Source organism: Anser brachyrhynchus (assembly GCF_964034855.1).
Source record: "Anser brachyrhynchus genome assembly, chromosome: 21".
Taxonomy (NCBI): domain Eukaryota; kingdom Metazoa; phylum Chordata; class Aves; order Anseriformes; family Anatidae; genus Anser; species Anser brachyrhynchus.
This window is the reverse complement of record NC_137714.1, coordinates 6,516,823-6,536,792: the sequence shown is the minus strand read 5'-3', so window position 1 is coordinate 6,536,792 and position 19,970 is coordinate 6,516,823. Positions and strand designations below refer to the sequence as shown.

General features: G+C 50.6%; 1 protein-coding gene across 5 annotated transcripts in view; it reads left to right on the top strand.

The window, feature by feature from the left end:
- The window catches only part of ACAP3 (ArfGAP with coiled-coil, ankyrin repeat and PH domains 3), an 80,376-nt gene that overhangs the window by 46,877 nt on the left and 13,529 nt on the right, over positions 1–19,970 (top strand). For 2 of the 5 annotated variants that reach the window (XM_080563881.1, XM_080563879.1), the window contains exons 5-14: positions 2,141–2,199; positions 3,888–4,071; positions 5,283–5,327; positions 5,766–5,861; positions 6,215–6,301; positions 15,061–15,173; positions 17,883–17,934; positions 18,374–18,474; positions 18,885–18,996; positions 19,341–19,549. In XM_080563881.1, coding sequence (XP_080420007.1) covers positions 2,141–2,199; positions 3,888–4,071; positions 5,283–5,327; positions 5,766–5,861; positions 6,215–6,301; positions 15,061–15,173; positions 17,883–17,934; positions 18,374–18,474; positions 18,885–18,996; positions 19,341–19,549 — 1,058 coding nt within the window. Of the gene's footprint in view, positions 1–2,140; positions 2,200–3,887; positions 4,072–5,282; positions 5,328–5,765; positions 5,862–6,214; positions 6,302–6,832; positions 9,633–15,060; positions 15,174–17,882; positions 17,935–18,373; positions 18,475–18,884; positions 18,997–19,340; positions 19,550–19,970 lie in introns of those variants that run through there. The other 3 variants (XM_080563882.1, XM_080563880.1, XM_080563883.1) reach the window with 2 other exon arrangements.

Below are 19,970 nucleotides of genomic sequence, written 5' to 3'. Positions count from 1 at the left end.
TGAAGCTCCCTTCCCTTGTGCAGCTGTGATGTCCTGCTTCAGGGGTGTACGTGCCGAGAGAAGCAGCCCCCAGGCAGGTGCTCCCATGTTCTTTTTTTGGGGGATAAGAAATTCCTCCTCCCTCTGCAAATACGGGATTTCTCATCCCCTTGCCTCAGAAGCTCACGCTGGGGGAGTGCAATGCAAGACCCGGCCCCTCGCTGCTGGGTGAGAGCTGTGTTAACTCCCCTCTTCCGTGCTGACCCTGCCCGAGCCCAGATGTGCGTGAGTCACGGGCTGGACTTCTCGTGTCTTGGTGGAAGCTGCGAGAGAGGGTGGGGTGGTTTTTGGTCTGGAAAATCTTAACCCAAAGGATTTGTTCCAAGTGTGTCTGGGAAAGGAGAATCGGCCAAGGAACGGTTTTATATTTGAAATTCTAGGTCTTAAAGCCCCATCCATTTTGCATTGGAAATCAGATGGAGGGACCTGCTTGCAGATATTCCCCTGGTGAAATTAAGGAAGCGATAAGAGTGGTGCTGGTATCGCAGGGTGCTTCTTTCCCTGGGTCGCCCTGGTGGAAAGCGGTGACGGCAGCTCTCCAGCTGGAGGTGCGGTGGAGGCCAGGTGGCTTTCCTGCAGCTTGCCCGTTCCTGTGCAGTGTCACAGGTTAGAGGGAAGCGTTGCGGATGCACAAACGGCACTCGGGGAAGCTGCTCCATGGGAAACGTCGCAGGCCAAGGGCTCTTGGAGCGCTTTCTGGGAGGGCAAATGGATGCCAAGAGGAGGGAATAATTTACGCTGGTAAAAACGCAAAACTGGGTGGTCTTTGGGTTTTCTTTCTTTCCCCCTTGCCTTGCATCTGTTCGTATTTAGAGGCCGTTCCTGGCTGTTTATGCTCAGCTAGTCCTGGCGTGTTTCTTGCTTTGTCCTTGGCTGCAGCGCTGCACGGAACGAATCTGCGTGAGGCTCCGCAGCCGCTGAGACCTCGCAGTGCCGTGCTTTCTGTTGGGGTGGTACACCTGGACAGCATCGACAGCATGCCTTGCTTGTCTCCTGATGGGAGGTGTTAGGTGGGAGGGCATCCGTGTACGAAGGAATAAATGTGTGTGTTTTTGTAAGGTCCTGGTGTCATGGGCAGAGCACTGCTCAGGCTGAGAGCACGGACCGTGCTCCAGTGGGTGAAGGCAGGAAAAAAAGCCCTTCCCCAAGGAAACCATCACAGTTTCTCAAAGTACAGAATAAGGAGGGACAGAACCATCCTCCTGATGCCTCTGAGGGACGGAGGGCATTAGGGCTTTGGTCATTTAAGGAGAGGAAGCGAGGCCAAATGCTGGGTCGGGAAGTGCTGTTCCTTTCAGGAGAAAGGCGCAATCGTCGCTGTGTGGCCTAGGTTCAGCTGGCTGCCCAGGACACGATGCGAAGTTGGAGCAACCGAGCCAGGGTTACTCATGCCAAGCAGCTGTAATGTCAGGACCCAGCACGGACGTTTCAGGGCTTCGTTCAGCTTTTGGCCAGTGCCCAGGTCTCGCGCTCCTGGTGGGGGAATGAAACGGGGTCCCTGTCCCCTCTTTGTGGGCCACTCTTGCTAGCTGCAGCCTGGCCAAAGGCTTCTCCGTGTAACCCTGGCTTGCTGTGCCCTCCGTGGCGGAGTTGTTGTGTGGTCTGGGAGCCTGTCCCTCTGTTCCCAATTAGCCAGAACGCCGTGCGTCCCGAGCCCTGCCTGAAATGGGGAGTTACTTGTGGCCAGCAGAGAGCTGGGTGGGAGGGAGCGGAGCAGACCCCGCTGTTGTGGCTTCTAACAGGGGAACATCCCTTGAAGGTGGGCAGGGCTGGAGATGGTATGGGAAGAGGGTGTAGAGAAATGGTCCCATGGTTTTTTTTTTTGGTGAGGGACAGACAAAGTTGAAAAGACTTGTAGGAACTAACCCTTTTTATACTTGGACTTCTTATACTTGGACTTTTTACCCATGTTTGTCAGCACGTGGTTTGATGGACCTTCAGAGGTTGTTCCTGTCTCCTTCCCAGGGCAGCGTAGCCTTGGGGTGACAGTGCCCTCCTCTGGCAAATTCAGAAATCTGGGACTTGGAGAGACTTCAAAACGGACTGAAGGCAGCTGCTCCTACAAACACTCAATTTTCCTGTTTTTTTTCTTTTTTTTAAGATCCTGTTTGACCAGGCTCAGAGGTCTGTCCGGCAGCAGCTGCACAACTTTGTGAAAGAGTGAGTATGTGTCCTATCTTGGACCTAGCTTGGTCTTCAGCTTCTATTGCACCTCTCCTGCGTGCACTGGAGAGAACACAACCTCTGCACAGCTACTGGAGGCTCTGCTTGGGGCAAAAGAGACACGGATGGGCAGAGTAAAGGACCTGTTTGTGGGATGGTTGTTGCTGTCATCTCGCTATGTTATAATTTGGTTGCTCTGTTGTCAGCCAGATGTATTTATCCTGTTCCCAAGTCCTATTTAAAGCAGGACATGAAGGATACTTGCAGATCAGAGCAGCATCCCAAAGTCTGGCGGAATTCATCTGCAGAGCCCACCTCTGCTTCCCCTCACTGAGCCTAGAGGTCGAACACCTCCCAGAGCTCAGATCTGTGCAGAGCAGGGCCAGCTCTGCATCTGTTATCTTAAGTTAAATGCAGAATTTTCTCTGTGGCATAACCCAGTGCGTGCTCCCAGTTTGGATGGGGACGGTCTGGACCTTTGATCGAGCTTCAGCAGGCTTTCCTTGCTGTCACTGCGTTAAACGCTTCCTCTGAGAGCATCTTCTCCCCAGGGCAGGTGCCACGTGCAGCGTGGGATCCCGAATCAGCTGAATGTAGGTCAGAGGCAGCCCAGGCCTCCAGCTAAGCAGGAGCTGGTTTCCATGGGAACTGGGAACTGACCGAATCCCTCACAGCTGGCTGGTTTGGTGCAGGGAGGCCCCCAGCGGACCCCCCATTCCCCATCCCCATCTTCTTCCCTAGCACTCACCCCGCCCCCACTTTCTCTATAATCATTTGTCTGATGAGCTCAGATTTAATCTGCTTGAGGCTGGCGGTCGGAAGGGGGAATTTCACCTTCAGTTTGGGGCTGTCATCCTTTTAGCATCTTCGCAACTTACTTTTTCCCCACCTGTACCCCTGAGCGTCTGCACTTGCAGGCCCTAGTGCCTGGATCTCCGCACTGCTCCTGCCCTTGGTTGGGGAAATAATTTTGACACCTAGAATCATTTTGATGGGAATAAAGGAACAATGGGAACTGTTCCCTTGTGGGGTGATCCATAAATATGAAATATTGTTTAATAATATTTGCATATAATATATAACAATATATAAATATATGTATTGTTATATATAGTATGCAAATATTATTAAATGAGCCTAGTAAACAAGGGGAAAAGGAAAAGTCAAATGTCTGGAATTAGTCAGACAAGACAGAATCAGCTAGAGATGCACATGAATGGCCTGGTTGCCCTTGTTGAATGCCCTGTTCTGAATTTGAAAAGTAGCTGGGTTCATTCTCTTTCACGTCGTGAAATAGGAAGTTGCTACAGGCAGGCTCTGAAATGTTCTGCTCACTGCTTATTCCGAGGGCAGTCATGGACTGTCTGTAGGGCTGGATGTGGTCTTGCCTGGTTTTCTGGGTGCTGTCCTTGGAGGATTTCCTTAAAGGTTTGAAGGCAGCATGGAAAGCCCAGTGTCTTTCCTTGCCAAGTTTCTCTGAAGACAGTCTAGAATTAGTCTGGAATCAGTCCAGATGGACGCAGTGGCACTTGGTGGGGTGGGTTAACGTGCCAATGACTCTTGAAGCAAGATCTCCGAGTGATCGCAGTGAACCTGGCCTCACCTCTCCCTGCTCTGCTGTGCCAGCAGTGTTCTGGCTGCTCTGTAACAATGATTCCCACCATCTCCACTTCTTTGGGTTCCAGTGACGTCCGGAAGTTCAAGGAAACCAAGAAGCAGTTTGACAAGGTACGAGAAGACATGGAGATTTCGCTGGTAAAGAATGCCCAGGCACCTCGGCACAAGCCCCACGAAGTAGAGGAGGCGACGGGCACCCTGACCATAACCAGAAAGTGCTTTCGGCACCTGGCCCTGGACTACGTGTTGCAGGTTGGTGTCTGCCCGTGGCTCCGTCTGCGCCTCTCAGTGCAGAACAGGACCTCACAGGCAAACTGCTAAATCAGCTGTAGGGAATGAAGAAATTGACAGGTGGTGGGGGACAAAAAGGGTCTTACATCTGCATTCAGAAGGGTTTGGGGTTGCTAATTCATTGGACATTTTGCCCTCTGTCCTCAGGGGCCAGGGAGTCTATGGGACTGGTGTGTGAGGGAGTGTGAAGCCGCCAAGGTTTGCTCCGGTTGCAGGCACTGGTGTAGTTGTCTATGAACAGAGTGCAGATAACTTCTGGAGGTCTCTTCCAACCTATATTATGCTATGAGTCAGTGCTGAAACGTGTTTATATATGTTTCTGCCTTTGCATGGCACTGACCTGACTCCACAGGTGTATGTTCTCCTTCCTAAAAATGCTACAGCATAGATGGGAAGGGAAATCTCAATCGCTTTTCAGTAAGAGAAGTTAAACATACTGCCTTAGACTGAATTCCTCTTCTCAGTGGGAGATTTGCTGCATCTGAAATGGTGAAGGATTTTCTCTGTATCATTCACAGGCTTCGTGTCAGGTCTGTCCTTCCAGGCAGTGGGTGTATTAAGCAGCCAAACTGTGTTAATATTGATCCATGTGTGTCTCCAGTAGCTGTCACTCCTGCAGCACCAACCAGAGACCATCTGCCAACATGCTCTGTCTGATCATGAGGCAGTGCCTGATGGCACATACACTCTGACAGTCAGCCAGGCACTTTTGTCTGAAAAATGGGTGTGGAAAGGGTGTGCACACAGAGAACATAGGCCCACCACAATTTCATGGCTGGTTCCACGACAGTTATTGGAAAAGCCCATAGTACTACAGCGCTACCTCTCAGCCTGCTAAGGGAAATCAAAGCAGTGTCCTGGTAGATTAAACATCTCCATGAGATACCAAATTGCACTCTGGGGTCACTGGTTTCAGTCTGTGTACAGCCATGGGTCTAGCAGTAACCTCAGTCAGTAGGAGCCTCCATCAGAAAATGTCTCTGCTCTTTTATTCTTTTTATTCCACCTGGAAGTTGCAAGAACTGCCTTTTCAGGAGCTAATTTTCTGTAACTGTACTGGAATAGTTGGGTTTGCTGCTAGGGGTATTGCAACAAGCTGTTCCTGCTTAAATCCCCGTGTTGGACTGCCTAATGCTGCTGATGCTGAGAGTCTTATCTTGATCCCTTCGCAGATCAACGTCCTGCAGGCCAAGAAGAAGTTTGAAATCCTGGATGCGGTAAGGACTCTGTTTTCTTTGGCTGCTTGCAGTGTCTCAGGGAAAGGCAGCCCTCTCCATTCCAGGTTGCATGGGTCAGCATCCCATCTCCTTGGTCTGCCATGGAGATGCTGTCTGGGGCAGTTTTGGGGGCTGCAGGCATGCTAACAAGAGGGGAGAGTGAAGGAGCAGAGCAGAATTCCCCAGGCCAGAACTGGAGGGGACTTTCAGGGGGGAAGGATGCTGCTTTTAGTGCTCTGTGCTTAGAACATGTGGAAGCGTGGCCTTGTGGAACGATTTGTGAGGGGAAGAAAGAGGGAGAGTCACCTAATGGGTAGGCTGCTTTAGGAAAGTGTTAGAGCTGTGCCTTGAGGGGCTTTTTTAATGGAAAATAAAGGATAAAGACACTTCACGCTGTTCCAGAGCCTGTTCTGACCTTGCTTTTGTTCCTCTCTCCAGATGCTGTCCTTCATGCATGCCCAGTACACCTTCTTCCAGCAGGGCTACAGTCTTCTCCATGAACTGGACCCCTACATGAAGAAGCTTGCCACAGAGGTGAGAGATGGGGAACTGTGGCTGACTCAGTCTATTTCCTCCCCTCTGCCCTGAGAGGATGTCCTCATTCCCGTTCAGCTACTGGACCTGGTAATCGGGGAGTGTGGTCAGAGCATCACGCGAAGCCGTGTGCCTGTCTGAGCTGCGCCCTGGGCTGAGCACTACGGTTAGCAGCTGACAGCTGCAGTTACTTGCAGCGCGCACCCAAACGAAGCCCAGCACAGTTTTCTCCTCTCGTGGGGACTTACATCATGGGGAGGGTTGGTGTAACGCTAGAGCAGGGAAGCAGAAATGGATTCATCAGCTTATAAATCTCCTTCCTGACTTCCTGGTGTTCTCCTCCCCACCTTTAGCTCGACCAGCTGGTGATTGATTCTGCGGTGGAGAAGAGGGAGATGGAGCATAAGCACGCGCTGATACAGCAGAGGGTGAGTCCTGCGGCTGAGTCCTGGCCAGAGTCCCTCCTAAATCTCCCAAGAGATGAATGCACGGCTGCATTCCTTCGGCACACACGGACAGGGCTTGCTGCAGGGCCCTTTCTTCATTCACAGCGAAGCTCACGCTGCACCGAAGTGATGTGGAGGGTTGTGGGAGAGCGGGGACAGGACTCGGCACTGCTTCTGGGAGAGGAGCATGCTGCAGTGAACTTTTGTGCAAGTCTGCTCCTAACTGCTTGCTAGGTGATTCACCTGCTATAACTGGGGATAACCACCATGATCTGGCAAGCTACTAGGATCTATTATCAGACAAGCCTTAGCTTTCAGAAGAGAGGTAGCTTTGGCTAATGTGGGCTCTGATTTTCCAGACCATTCATCCATGCAATGATCCCAAATCCTTGTAGTAACATTAATTTTCTTATTTTCCTTCTTTTAATGGGTTGCTGACCTGTCCGTGCAGACCCTCCTGCAGGTGAGTACCACGTATTTCCTTCTTCCAGCACCTTCATTTTTCAGAATTAGCACTTTGTCTCTCTGGGTATTTACAAAGCCCTCCCTCTGAAACAAAAAAAAAAAAAAAGAAACCTTGCAACAAGTTTAGTGCTGTAACATAAACACTAGAAATGTGATTTTTTTAAAGCCCAGTTTCAAGTGAATTTGGTTTCATTCTCATCAAAGTTGTTTTCAATCCTGTGCTGAAATAATATTTCAGTTTCCTCTATTCTCTGTGATGGTCAGTCTTCACTCAGAGCAGTGGCAGCAGTGCTTGGCTGGCATATTTTTGGCAATATTTTTGGTGCTTAGGAGCCTTTGAAGACCATGGGTCTGGTGGGAGGAGAATTGGCTGTACGGCCTTCTAACTGAGGTCAGTGGTGGACTTTCAACACATACACGTTTGTAAAAATACAAAATTATGGCCCCCAGCCCACAGAGCACTGCCCAGGGGGCCGTTGTGTCCTGTGTGGGTGGGAAGGGTTTGACTTGTCGTGGTGGATGGGTTACCAGTGTGCGATGCTTTCGGTGCTGTGCATTTCCATTCTCCCACGTGTGCTCTCCGGTCCATTAGACAGCATCATGTAACATAACCTCTGCAGGGAGAGATGGGCTGCAGCAGCTTTTCCGTTCGAGTCTGTTTAAAAGCTGTCCCACAGGAGATGACAGCAGCAATGCCGGGGAAGCCAAGCCATCCTCGGGGAATACAAAAATGCTTGCCAAGGCGTTGATGGCTTGTTGTCATTTTCAGACCTGGAGCTTAAGCCCTACCAGGGTTTTAACTCTCAAAGATCCCTTTAGCAGTGAAATAAGAGCTAGAGAGCTAGAGCAAAGCCAAAGAATGGAGGAAGGATCAAGCTGCCCGTAGATAGCTGACAGGATGAATTAAAACCTGGCTTGTTACTGGGACAATGTGTGTATAGGGCAGGTACTTGCATGGATCGATACTTCTCAACAGGAGGAAAGCAACTGGCCATTTTTTTTCCTTCTAATGCTCTCTCAAAAATGTCATAACGCATGAAATGGAAACGTAACTGGATTTGAAAGTTAATGACAGGCATTCCCTGTGAATCGTCCTGCGCGTGTGCTCCCTGCGGTTAAGTGCTCCAAGGGAGGGGAAAACCCATCTGTGAACTCTCTGTTCCCCTGGGGACTCTGCAGGAGTGATGACTTCATTCGAGGGACTGCGGACGGTCCCTCTAGTGCCGTGCATTTCAGTTAAATCTCTTTCCACTGTGTGGCTTTGAATGGGCTAGCAGGGAACGAAGCAGGGGTCAGGCTCCAAGAGGGAGAAAGAGCAATTATTTTTCATCAAGATACGTATGCATAGAACTGTGGCTCCATGTGTGCATGGGCTTGCAAGCGAGCTGAACGCCCCTACTGCGGTTTAGGGTTTAAAGCTTCCTGCCTGGGTGTGTTTTGAGGCTGCTTTTTGGCTGCACTGGTGTCGCTCCTCACCGCGGAAAATGGCACTCTGCGTCTGCTGAGCATCTCGCCATCTCCAAAGGGAGCACAGCATGCGTCGGAATGCATGTCTGCCTGCTCAGCCCGTCCAAACCCAGGGATATCCTCTGGTCTTTGGAAAAAAAGAAATGGGATTTAGTAGCACTTAACTATAGAGGAGTGGGGGAAACATCTTTATTTAATCAAACCAGTGGCTTCCTGAACAGCCTGCCATGGTACAGCAGAAAGGGAGGGAATCCAGTGTAAAAAGTACAGTTTGGAGTGTTCCTTGGGATCTGATGGCAGGGTCTTTCACATTGATTTATGTTAGGGTAGCTTTGTGAGGGCAGCCTTCTAAGAGCCAAGTTCCTAACAAAGTGGTCTCTTATTCTTTTAATAATTAAAAAAAAATGATAGGAGGGAAACTCAGCATCAGTCTCGACTATTTTCTTTGATACCAGAATTCAGGTGCCTTTTCTTATGCCTCCCTCTCCCCCACCTTCCTGCATGGAGCATCTGCCTCCTTTTGTGTCGATTCCTAGGGCAGCTATCACTTCTAGCTGTCATTTTAACTGCTGCCCTCTCTGCCTTTCCAGCTCCGAAGCCTTAAAGAGCTCCATTTGCAGCTTCACACTGCATATCAAAATAACGCTCCCTTGTACAAAAAGGGTGCCAATGAAACTAGCGAAAGGATGAGTCTATTTTTATGGACTACAATAAATATTTGAGTTATCCTTCTGTTGTGCAAAGAGAAGAGAGGCTTAATGTGACGGGTAGGGGTGCCTCTCTCCTGTGTGTATGGGCTGCTTGTGTGAAAGGAGTGCTTTATGGAAGACATTTGTGCAAAAGGCTGCAGAGAGAGTCTTGTTGCTTCCCAAATTTCTTGTGCATTGAGATGAACTGTGTTAAACCACACACGTAATGCGTTTGTTTGCACGTGGGCTCAGTTGCTTCAGATGGTTGCACAAAGGCACGTGGGCTGGTCCAGGTTGGACCACTTAGGCAAAACACTCACCACTGGAGCGCAAGCCTGGGAAGTTTTTTTCCAGTGGGAAATGGGGAAAGAAATGGTAACACTTAAACAAAACTGCCGGTGTCTGGAAGTGGAAGAACACAGGGCTGTGCAGAAGCTGCTTTGCTTTGGTCCAGAGGAGTGGAGAAAGCAATTGTGCTTCTGCTGCCTGTTTGCATGGCAAGGGAGGAAGGAGTGCCAAGGCAGAGCTCTCTGCCTCATTTAGCCCAGCTGGTAAATAACAACCCGGGGGCCATATGGCACTTCAATGCCCCGAGTTCACGGCTGCAGTGGAGCAGGGGTGGAATTGCTGGCCAAAGGGTGGCCTTTTCCCAGGAGCAGACCCTGCTGAAGGCAGATGAGCGCGTTAAGGTCAGGGGACAGTCAGTGAGCATCTCCCTGTCAAGCCTGCTCTGTGCTGCCTGGCTTCTCCCACTCCCTGCTGTGCCTCCCTGACAGCTGTATGGTAATTAGCCCTTGCTCTAAGCTGATTGACTGTGAATAGGAGGCATGGGGAGGGGGCAAGCAGGTGCTCCCCAGGGGCCAGCAAGCTTCCTTCGCCCGGTGCCCCTTGCCTTGACAGGAGCCAGCGGCAGAGCTTGCAGCCTCCCAAAAAGGAGTAGGAGGGGTAAAGGAGAAGGGGCTGAAAAAGAAATCCCTCCTTCCCTGCCAGCCCACGGTGCTTAGCAGAGATGCTACTCTAGAGAGCGAACAGAGAGAGAGAGAGAGAGAGAGGACAGAGCTGCTCCCTGCAGAACCTCCCTGGCAGCTGGCATCATGAAGATTTTCAGCAGGCTTGAATACCTCCTGGTAAGGAGACGGTTCCTACAGGGTCGGTTCTTGGGGAGAAAGTTTAGGGGGCGCTTTGCCTTGGGGGAGCAAGGACGGTGCCCGTAGGACCGTGCTCGCTGATGCGACCCAAAAGCAAGCACAGCTTTATTACTGCAGGAGAGCAAACGTGTTTGGTTTTGTTAGTGGGATGGAAAAGGGCAGGGCACGGATCTCTGAGCATCATCTGCTGGCAAGCTGCAGAGCAGGGGGATCATTTGGCATTAGGGAGCTCAAGAAACAAAAGGTCTGTAAATGGGATTTTGCTGGAATGAACAAAAGCTGTGCAGAATGGGAATGCATGTGGGGGAGCCCTCCTTCAAATTCCATCTGCTTCGAAGGGTGCCTTGGGCTGTACAGTATATACACAGGGGTAAAAATAGCCAGATAGAGAGAGGCTTGAAATACAGTCAGGCACCAGAAGAGAACAGAATGTGCGTGCACCAGGGTTTGTGTCGAAGGGGGTGTGTGCCTCCCTGGGGAATGTGAATATTCCTCTGAATTATGTTCTGCTCAGAATCGGAGCCAAACTGGTCACGCAGCTTCTCGCTTACCTCGGGAGAAGCTCTTTTCTGTGCTCGGGTGTACATAACGGTAAATGGTGAGCATCACTGGTTACTTACCAAGTGAAGGAAAGCACTTTTGGGTAAAGCCTTTGTCTTCTCTGAAGGCGAGCATTTATCACATGTGCTGTCTGCTATCTTAAATGGTATTGATAAGAAATAAAGTCATGTGGTGTTCTGGTGGAAGCCGTGTTTCTCTGAATATCTTAAACTGTACTGGGATGATCCACTGGTCGTGATTGCCTAGTTTTGAGCGTTTTTGTATCACTAAAAGTCAGAACGTACAGAGAAGTGCAGTCACAATGTGCACGTTGAAGTGGTACAGTGACGTGCTAATGCTGTGGCTCCCCAGGGAGGGCCGCTGCCATAAGAAATATATTTTAAAGGACTGTAAGGGAGTCAGTGTTTCAAGGAAAGGTTCTCTCTGTTCTCAGCTAGGTGTTGTGCCCTTTGGGACAGGAACGAACCTGCGCCAGGTGGGCAGAAAAAAAGACCATCCTGCTTCAGCAGGTGCCTCTGAGGCAGGGCTCCTTGCCTGGCAAACGTCCCCCTGCCAAAAATATCCGGGGGGATGAGGGGCATCTTTGCCCCCCGTGGTAAGGCTGCTCACTGAAGCTGTATTTAGTTTGGCCAGGCGTCTCTCTGCGTGAAGCGCTGGCTCCCCAGGAGCAAGTGGCAGAGCTTGGCTGGCCTCTGCGGTGCGGGCGGTCCCGTGCATGCTGCGTGCAGATGGACGAGGGAGTTTGTAACCGAGGGGGGCAGGAGATGCCCTCTAAATAGGGTTTTCTGTTTTTCTTTCCTGGATCCGTTTGTGTCTGTGCTTGTGTTGGGTTTTTCCTTTCGTTTGCTGGTTCGAGTGCCCCCCTTAATTCCTTTTTCACATCCCTACGGACGTGTCTCTTGGAATTTGTTACTTCATTGTCGCTTCGGCAGCAGTCGGCGTGCTCCCATGGAAACCATTGTGGCATCCTTTCTAAAAGAATATCAGGTCCCGGGCAGCCGTGTGTGCAAGCTCAGGGTGACGGGGCCGGCGAGGCCAGGCCGGTGCAATTTACTGGAAGTAGAAGACACGGGGAAGCAGATGATGGCAGAGATTCGGTTTCTTATTTTGGAAGACAAGGGATTTATTTAACCAATGTGTGATCCAACGTGTCGCTGCTGTTCCTAATTGTGTGCACAGTTGTAACCCAAGCCATTCAGACCCCAGTCCTAGGAAGCCTTTTCCATGTCGAGCGTTTTTCGTACAGCAGAGACAATGAGGTGCTAATTGCAGGCTGAATAAACGGGTCCAAACTCGTTGAGAGCAGACTTTCCTGTTCCATGTACACAGCAAAAATGGGGAGAAATTGGTAAAAGGTGGTCTATGAAAATCATGTGTTAGTGTCACATGTAGCAGGAAAGGGAAAGGGGGCACAAGAAAAAGCTTTTCCTGTGTGCCCTTACCCTGCTTGTTGGGCCTTTTAAAGTGAGGTTTGAATCCAGAAGGTTACTGTCTGTTGTGGAATGGGTGACACGTTCCTTCACCAGCAGCTCCCAGACACAGCTGCCTGGCTTGAGAGGCTGGGAAGTTTCTCCTTCCCAGTTCTACCTGGAGCCAGAGAGCCCCTGATGCTCTTATCCCATGCGAGGAGGGCTCACAGACTCGCTGATGGCGCGGCCGGCGGCGTGCTTGGCAGGAGCAGCGTCACTCAGCTGCGACTGACTTATTTCCCAGGTCTAACGAGATTAAAATCTTTTTGTCGATGGACAGAACAGACTCGGGGACATCAATGGCAGGTCTGCCAGGATTCGTTGTCACAGCTGTCTGCGTCCAGCTGTGGCCACACCACCATGCATTTCATCGCCGTGGGCAGGATGATCTCAGGCAGCTTTCTGAGCTGGGATCTGTGTGCTCATGCTTAGCTCCTCTGCTAGAAATTTGCCCTCTTCCCAATGGCCGTGGTAGCAATGTTCTCTGTATGAACTACCTCCTAGGAATCTGTTGTGGAAGGACATAGTTTAAGCTCATTTTAGCGTGCTGAGACTTGGACAATTACGGTTGTGCAATTTGAGTGGCGGGCACCTTAAACCATCCTGAGTCCTGCCATGGTTTTACCTCGTGGCTATATGAGCCATTTCTGCACCTTTTGCTTTCAGTCTTTGCCTGTCTGAGAAAGCAAAACCAATACTGACTGGGGACAATTTCTGGATTTACTTTTCTCCTCCCCTTTTCCTTTAGTTTGTCCTTCACTATATAAGCTTGTAGCAAAGACCTCAGCAGAGTGCAATGGAGTGGAGCAAGCTGCCCCTGAGGATCGGCCCGGGGGATGCCCAGGGACAAGAGGCAGGCTGCTCCTTATTCCTCAGCTCTCCCTTGATTTGAGCCTACTTCACAAATCCAGCTTACGGGTCCGGCGGGCATCCTGCCCTCAGCTGCCCTGCAGTGGCTGTGTTGACCTCAGTGGAGTTGCTGAGGAATTACACCAGCAGAAACACGTGCAGAATTTGGCCTGGGGACGTTTCCTAACCAACGAGGAGGAGGGAGAGAAATAGCATCCAAGTAATGCAAGCACGAGTCAATCTTTCTAGCAACGTGCTGCTAGGTTTGGGCACCATCCAGATTACACAGCTCGTAGGAGCCAGAGCTGTGTATGTGCTTGGTGTTTTTGTGTTAATTCCTTCTAAAACTGGGTTTGGTGCAGGTCAGAGTTCTCTCAAAGGTAAGGAACGCCTCCACATGCCTTCGGCTCCTCTGCTTCAGCCCTTCGGTCTGTAGAGGGGTGTAACACAATGCAGGCTCCACGAGGTTAAACACACACCTGGCTTGACTCCGCTGACTTTCAGTGGATTTACTCTGACGCATGAGGCCCATCTGTTCCTCCTGCTCTCATCAGCAAACATCCTCCTTACACCACGCAGCACCGTTACATAAGGGCAGCTGAAATCACGGGGTTGCGTTTAGACCCTCGCCCCTGGTTTTACCCCTTCCACCAGGTGTCATTTCTAAGAAGCCCTTGGCATGGCTTTTGTGCTGTGTGTTTCCCAACGAAGCCCTTATTTTGGGGTATTTGCATGATTTATCGTAGACCCGTGCAGATTCTCACCAAATTTATAAAGTCTCACTTTGGAGCAGCTCTACGGAAATCACGCGCTCAAATGGCCACAGGTTAGAGGAAAATTTCCTCTAGCCTTTGTTTGCAATACGAACATGAAAGGCGTCTGTGGAAGAGACCCCCCGTGGGAATCGCCCCCTTACAGCACGAAAATTTGGGGCAGGGCAGGCTCGTTTAATTGGGTGCCTTCCAGCCGCGTTCCCGGTGCTAATTGGGCATCATGCTGTCTTTCCGAGGAATGACTCAGACCTGTCCCATTACATCCCCTCCTTCTGTATCAGTGTTATTCTTCTGATGACACCTCCCGGGCGAGCTGGCATCTTCGAACGTGAAAATAACTCATCCTAATGAGGGTGAAGTGCGCGTTGCCAAGCGACACAGCATCGCCAGGGTCTTCATCTGCGGAGCTCGAAGGCACTTAGGTTAATGGGGCTGCTCTTCGCTGTGCTGTTGGGTCTTGGAACCGAGCGGCACAGGGAAAAATATTTGCACTCGAGAGAAAGGGAAGGGTGGGTGGAATGCGTCAGTAGAGGGAGATCGGTGGGTGAAGAGAAACGCGCCTTCGCTCCCCAGGTTAGGGGAAAGTCAGGTTTCATGACCTGGTTTCTCTGGGGAAGGAGGCAGCTCGCTGCCCAGGGAGAGTAATCCCGTGTTCTGCGGGAGCAGCTGCTGTGCTCTCCGCTCCGTGTCTTGCTCGCCAGCTGTCAGAGTTCGTGAGGGCTGTGGTGGATCAGTGCCAGCCCTGACAAATCGGCTCTGGCTGGTAGCATACCGGAGAGAATCGTGTGAGTGCAGGTTGGAGATGGCATATGATGATAGCTAATGAAAACGGAATTGATCAGTCTTTCTTACCCTCTGGAAACCATCGTGCTGGCTTGCCTTGTGCGAGAAGGTTGGGTTTGCTCTGTTCCTGGCCCCCTGCAGAACAGAGGTAAGGCAGCAGCACTGCGGAGTTGCGTGGCCAGGTGAAAAGCACCTCCATCACCTTACTTCCCATTGCAGGCTGCCCCGATCGTTGGGGACTTTTAATCCTCCCAATTGTAAGCTACCTGCCTTTCTACGTGCCAGCTACCAGGGTGGGAAACACAGCAGGCATACTGCATTCTCCAAGCAATAGGGACGGATAAGCTTAGTGCAATGAGGACAATTCCTGACTGCTATTCAAGGCTGCAGCCCACTAAGGCAAAGGGATGTGCTGTGAGAGACAGCCCTGCCTGAACGTCAGGATCTTGCCATAGGTGCTTTCTTCCTCTTTATGCTTTTATTAGGCTTGTCTCCATCTTGGTCCTGCAGGGCGTAGCCACGTTAGAGTCTGTCTCTTTCTATTTGCAGGACTTCTCCTACGATGACTCAAAGGTGGAGTTTAACGTCGACGCCCCAAATGGAGTGGTAATGGAAGGCTACCTCTTCAAGAGAGCTAGCAATGCGTTCAAAACATGGAATCGGTGAGTAATAACTCATAGCCCATCTGATACCTGGGCCAAGACTCTGAAGACAGCTAATACCATAGGAAAGCTAAATTCGTAACAATTCAGAGAAATATCTAACAGCAGGACGTGTCCGGTTTTCAAGAGCCACAAGTATCAAATCTGTCAGTTGTGGGAGGGGGAGGTACGTGAGAGTGCGAACATCAGCTGCGCTGCTGGGAGCTGAGGTGGCTTTTTGTGCACTGACCCTGCTCTTAATTGCTTATAAATATTTCATTTGATAGATCACCGGGAATGCCAGTCTCATATGGCTCCTTTGGTAGTTAGGAGTCTCTACAGCTGCCAGAGACCTTGGGAAAGTGGAAGCAAAGGGTTCATGTTCTTGCCTTGTTCGATATTTGTGTGTTTAGTGTCCCTTGAGAGCGTCATTGGGTTTCATGTTTGGTTGTGCAACAGGATTTAAACCCTTCCAGTGAGTTTCTAATGCAAGAAATCAATGCCTTTTTGGCCCACATTTCCTCCTCTCACTTAACAGAGAAATGATATAATATTATGAGATCCTGTACTTGGCTGTGGGATACACTCAGAGTATATGCCACAGCAGGCTTGAAATATGCTCTCATTAGGCTTTGGAATAAATAAACACTGAGTGATTCAGTGAACAGTCTGCGGGGTGCACACAAACTGCCTGTGTTTGCACAGAGAAAAGATCTGAAATTACTGGAGATCTCAGAGTCAGCTAGATCAGTGAGTCCTCTCTGAGTCTTGCCCTAGTGCTAAGGAGAGTCCAGTCAAATTTAGCAGAATGGTTTTTGCCTCTCAGGCTCTTATCCCCTGACATTTCAGCGCTAAGCTTGCAGCTGGAAGATCCAGAAACTACAACAGCAGCTCTGGCCCAGTGCATCATCTGTTTGATTTCAGTGCTTACCTGGAAGGTATTGCGGATGAAATCTTAGCAGCCTTTTAGGATTTCCCTGTTTGCTGTTTCATAAGCAGACTACAGCCTCTGTCCCTAGACACGCATGGTTGCTTTCACGGCATGCCACGTGTCTGTGCAGAGGAGAAGGTCATTCCGGAGTGTGTCAGGTTCATGTCACGACCTCTACATCGAGAGCTTGGTTCTTGTGAAAGAGAAAAACGGTTCCAGCAGCTCTCTTCTCCACCTGGCTGTGAATTCAAGGGGCACACCATCGGGCATTTACCCTGGAGGGAACGTGATCCTCAGAGGCTTCCAAATTTTCCTGATGTCTGAAGTAAAGCTGGTGTCAAGGGCTCCAGGTTTTCCCAGGCCGCCAAATCCGAGCTATCCTCCCCCATATCCTCCTACATCCTAGTGATACACAGCCTGCATCCTCCCCACGGCCTCCTCCGTCCCACCCACTCTTAGCCACATCTTCTGGCGTCTCAGCAACTCACAGCTCCTGGCGCTTACTCATCGCCCTCCTGCTGTCACTCCACCACTTACCGGTGCTGCCTCCCCCTCGTGAGCAGGGGGCAGGCAGAAAACAACAAAATCCACAGTTCAGCTGAGGTTAGGAGGCAGCACCAGGCAGCAACGTGTGCCCGGGGGTGGCAGAACAGGAGCAGGAGCAGAACCACGAGAAGCTTTCCCCTCTGCTTTATGTGACAGCAGCATTGCTCCTGGAGCAATCGTTACAGATCGTTACTGTCACAGCAGCTCAGAGATGCAGAACCACATGAGCTCATCAAACGGGGCTCCCACGTAGGTGGGATGGCCTCCAGTTACCTGTATTTTCCCATTTCTCCGCAGACATGTCAAGTCCTTTATTGCTGTTGCCTTTTATCTCCCTCTTTAATGTTTCAGCAGTGACGAAAGAAAGAGAATCCTGTCTCATCTCATTTTCCTAGGGAACCCAGTTCATTTGCAAAATGGGCGTGATACAGGCTCAAATGACAGCCTGCTGCAAGCTCTTTGACTCTTTGTACTCAGATGTTTCTTCCTGAGGTCTGGTGCTGGTGGCCATGGTTTTCATTGCCCTCCGGGATGATGATCAGGTTGCTAAACCTTAGGCTGTATTTTGGGGTGAGGAAATGGCTTGGGGGGGGTTGGATTTAGCACTGGAGATTAAGACAGCAGGGACTTACCCCTGATATCAGCATCACATGGACCTTCTCTCACTCACATTTTAGTGGAAAGCTGGCCCTAAGGAGGCAGACTCCCTCCCAACACACGTGTCCTTACTCTAGCCAGAGCAAACAGGAGCTTTGGCATTCGGTTTGGCCTCCTGTAGTCTGTTGTGGCTACTGAGAACTCAGCCTGGTGGATAGCGTATTCTGTAAAAACAGCAAGGTGTGCAGCCTTTTCAATAAACACCGGGTATGCCAGGTCCATCCAGCCCCAGCAGCACAACGTGTCCAACAGGCACAGCGTTTACTGCCTGCACCAGGGCCAGTGTGCACACACACTTCTTGCCCCAGTCATCTTAGGCAGCAGTATGGACTGCCCTATTCCTTCCCTTCCTTCCTCCTTCACATACACTGCCATATCTAGGGCACAGCATCTCGATGCCAGGAGTCATTCCCTAAGGCTGTAAATCCTTTGTTTATTCCCTGAGGGAAGGCGCTGGAGAAGCAAGAGTTTATGACGTTAGTTTTCAGCTTCTTTGAATAAATTAGACTCAAATGCAGAGATCTTGTTCTGCCGCAGAACAAACCACCTGTCTAGAGCTCTGCCGTTCATTCGCTGTGTTGTCTGTCTTCCTTCAGGAGGTGGTTCTCCATCCAAAACAGCCAGCTGGTGTACCAGAAAAAGCTAAAGGTCAGTGAGGCTTTCCCAGGTGACCCTGCTAGATTGGCCACCTTGTGTCCTGCTTCGCTGGGGACTTCTGCACCGTGGTGGGGAGGGTGGGGTTGGCTTGGAGGGACCGCAAGCCCATTCAGGCACTATTACGCTCCAGAGTTAGACGGTGCTGAGAACTAAGTGGCAGCAGGTGGTGTTTGCAGCGGTCTAAATATCCCTGATCAGCAGAGGAAGGTGATGTCCCCAGTCAGCTGGCCTCTGCGTGCACTTGTTGTCCCAATCTTTGGTGCTGTGCAGCCCCTTCCTATTGCCCAGGAGTTTTCCCTTGGTGGGCTGGCTTGTTTTTTTTCTGGACCCAGCATATGGTAACCAGAAGGGTTTGGGGAGGAGCTTTCTGAAAAGCCCAGTTCTGACAGATTCAGGGAGCTGACAAAGCCGCCTGTTCTCACCCTTTCAGGATGTTCTCACAGTAGTGGTGGAAGACCTGCGGCTCTGTACTGTCAAGCCGTGTGAAGACATAGAGAGGAGGTTTTGCTTTGAGGTCGTCTCACCTACCAAGTAAGTTTGGTGGATTCCCTAGGTCACCCTTATGGCAGCTGGGGTGTACATGGAACTGCAAGAGATTCGCTTTGAGCAGGTGCTGCCCTGCGTTATTCAGTGTTGGCTGGGATACTCCAGAGTCCTCATGAAGTTTATTAGATACCAGCATAAGCCATATGTGGGACACGCAGACCTAATGTATATATACACTGTGAAACTGGCAATGCTCAGCTTTCCAAAACTGCCTGGAGATTTTGAAGTGGGAGCAACTCTGACAGTGCGAGCTTGTAGGATTAATTTTTGCCACTGTGTCTGCCAAACCAAGGTGCTTGCCCCCATTGGAAAGGTTATGCTGTGGGTGAAGCAGGACAGTTTTGACCAAAACACACGCTCTTTTTGTTCTTCCAACTCTTTTCTTTCTCTTGCAGGAGCTGCATGTTGCAGGCTGACTCGGAGAAGCTGCGTCAGGCCTGGATTCAGGCTGTTCAAGCCAGCATTGCTTCTGCATACCGGGAGAGTCCTGACAGCTACTACATTGAAGTGAGTGAGGCGTCAAGGAAGGTCCCTACTGGTGTGTCAGGGCCATAGCAGCAGGCTTTTGGGCTGTGACAGGTCCAGTGTGGGTGAGCGAACGTTTGGACCAAGGCAGCAAGCTGCTGGCTGTCCTAACTGAAAGGCGACATGATAACGAGCCACATTCCCAGAGCAGGGATGGAGTGAAGCACTGTCTTGTAGCAATAAGAGATTAATGAGGCTTTATCCTTTCGTTTCCTGGACAAGCACTAGCTCATTTCCCTTCAGATAATGCGTCCTCTCAACGCCTCTGCAATGGAAAGCTCTGATTCCTTCCTTGCAGATCCTAGACCCCTTTTTGTTCCCTGCAGAGACTGGACCGGACTGCTTCCCCATCAACCAGCAGCATTGATTCCGCTACCGACTCGCGGGAGCGCAACGTGAAAGGGGAGACCATCTTGCAGAGGGTGCAGAGCATCCCTGGGAATGACCAGTGCTGTGACTGCGGTCAGCCAGATCCCCGCTGGGCCAGCATCAACCTGGGCATCCTGCTGTGCATCGAGTGCTCTGGTATCCACAGGTACCGTGCACGTGTGTGCTCTGTGCTGCCAGCCAGGGGCGTAGATTGCAAGCTCCTAGAAAAAAGGTGGTGCATGGGTTGCAACTGAATAATGTTGGTACAGATGGATTCAAAGATAGTTGCTTGCTGCAGTACTTGTGTGCAGGTACATCTCTGCTTGTATCCAAGCCCTGTGCTTCCCACACAGCTGCTGTAGTTGAGGTTGGCAGCCCACGTAGCAAAAGTGCAGAGTCTAGCTCAAAGTACACCAGGAAACAGCCTGAATAATTTGGCTGTAGTGATATTTAGCACTTGTTTGCAAAGCATTTCACAGACTTCAGCTAATTAAGTTCACACAGCTTTAGAAGGCAGAAAAAGGATTAATTTACACAGTCCAGTTTTAGCACTTGTGAAAAAATGAGTTGTCGAAACAGGAAGCCTG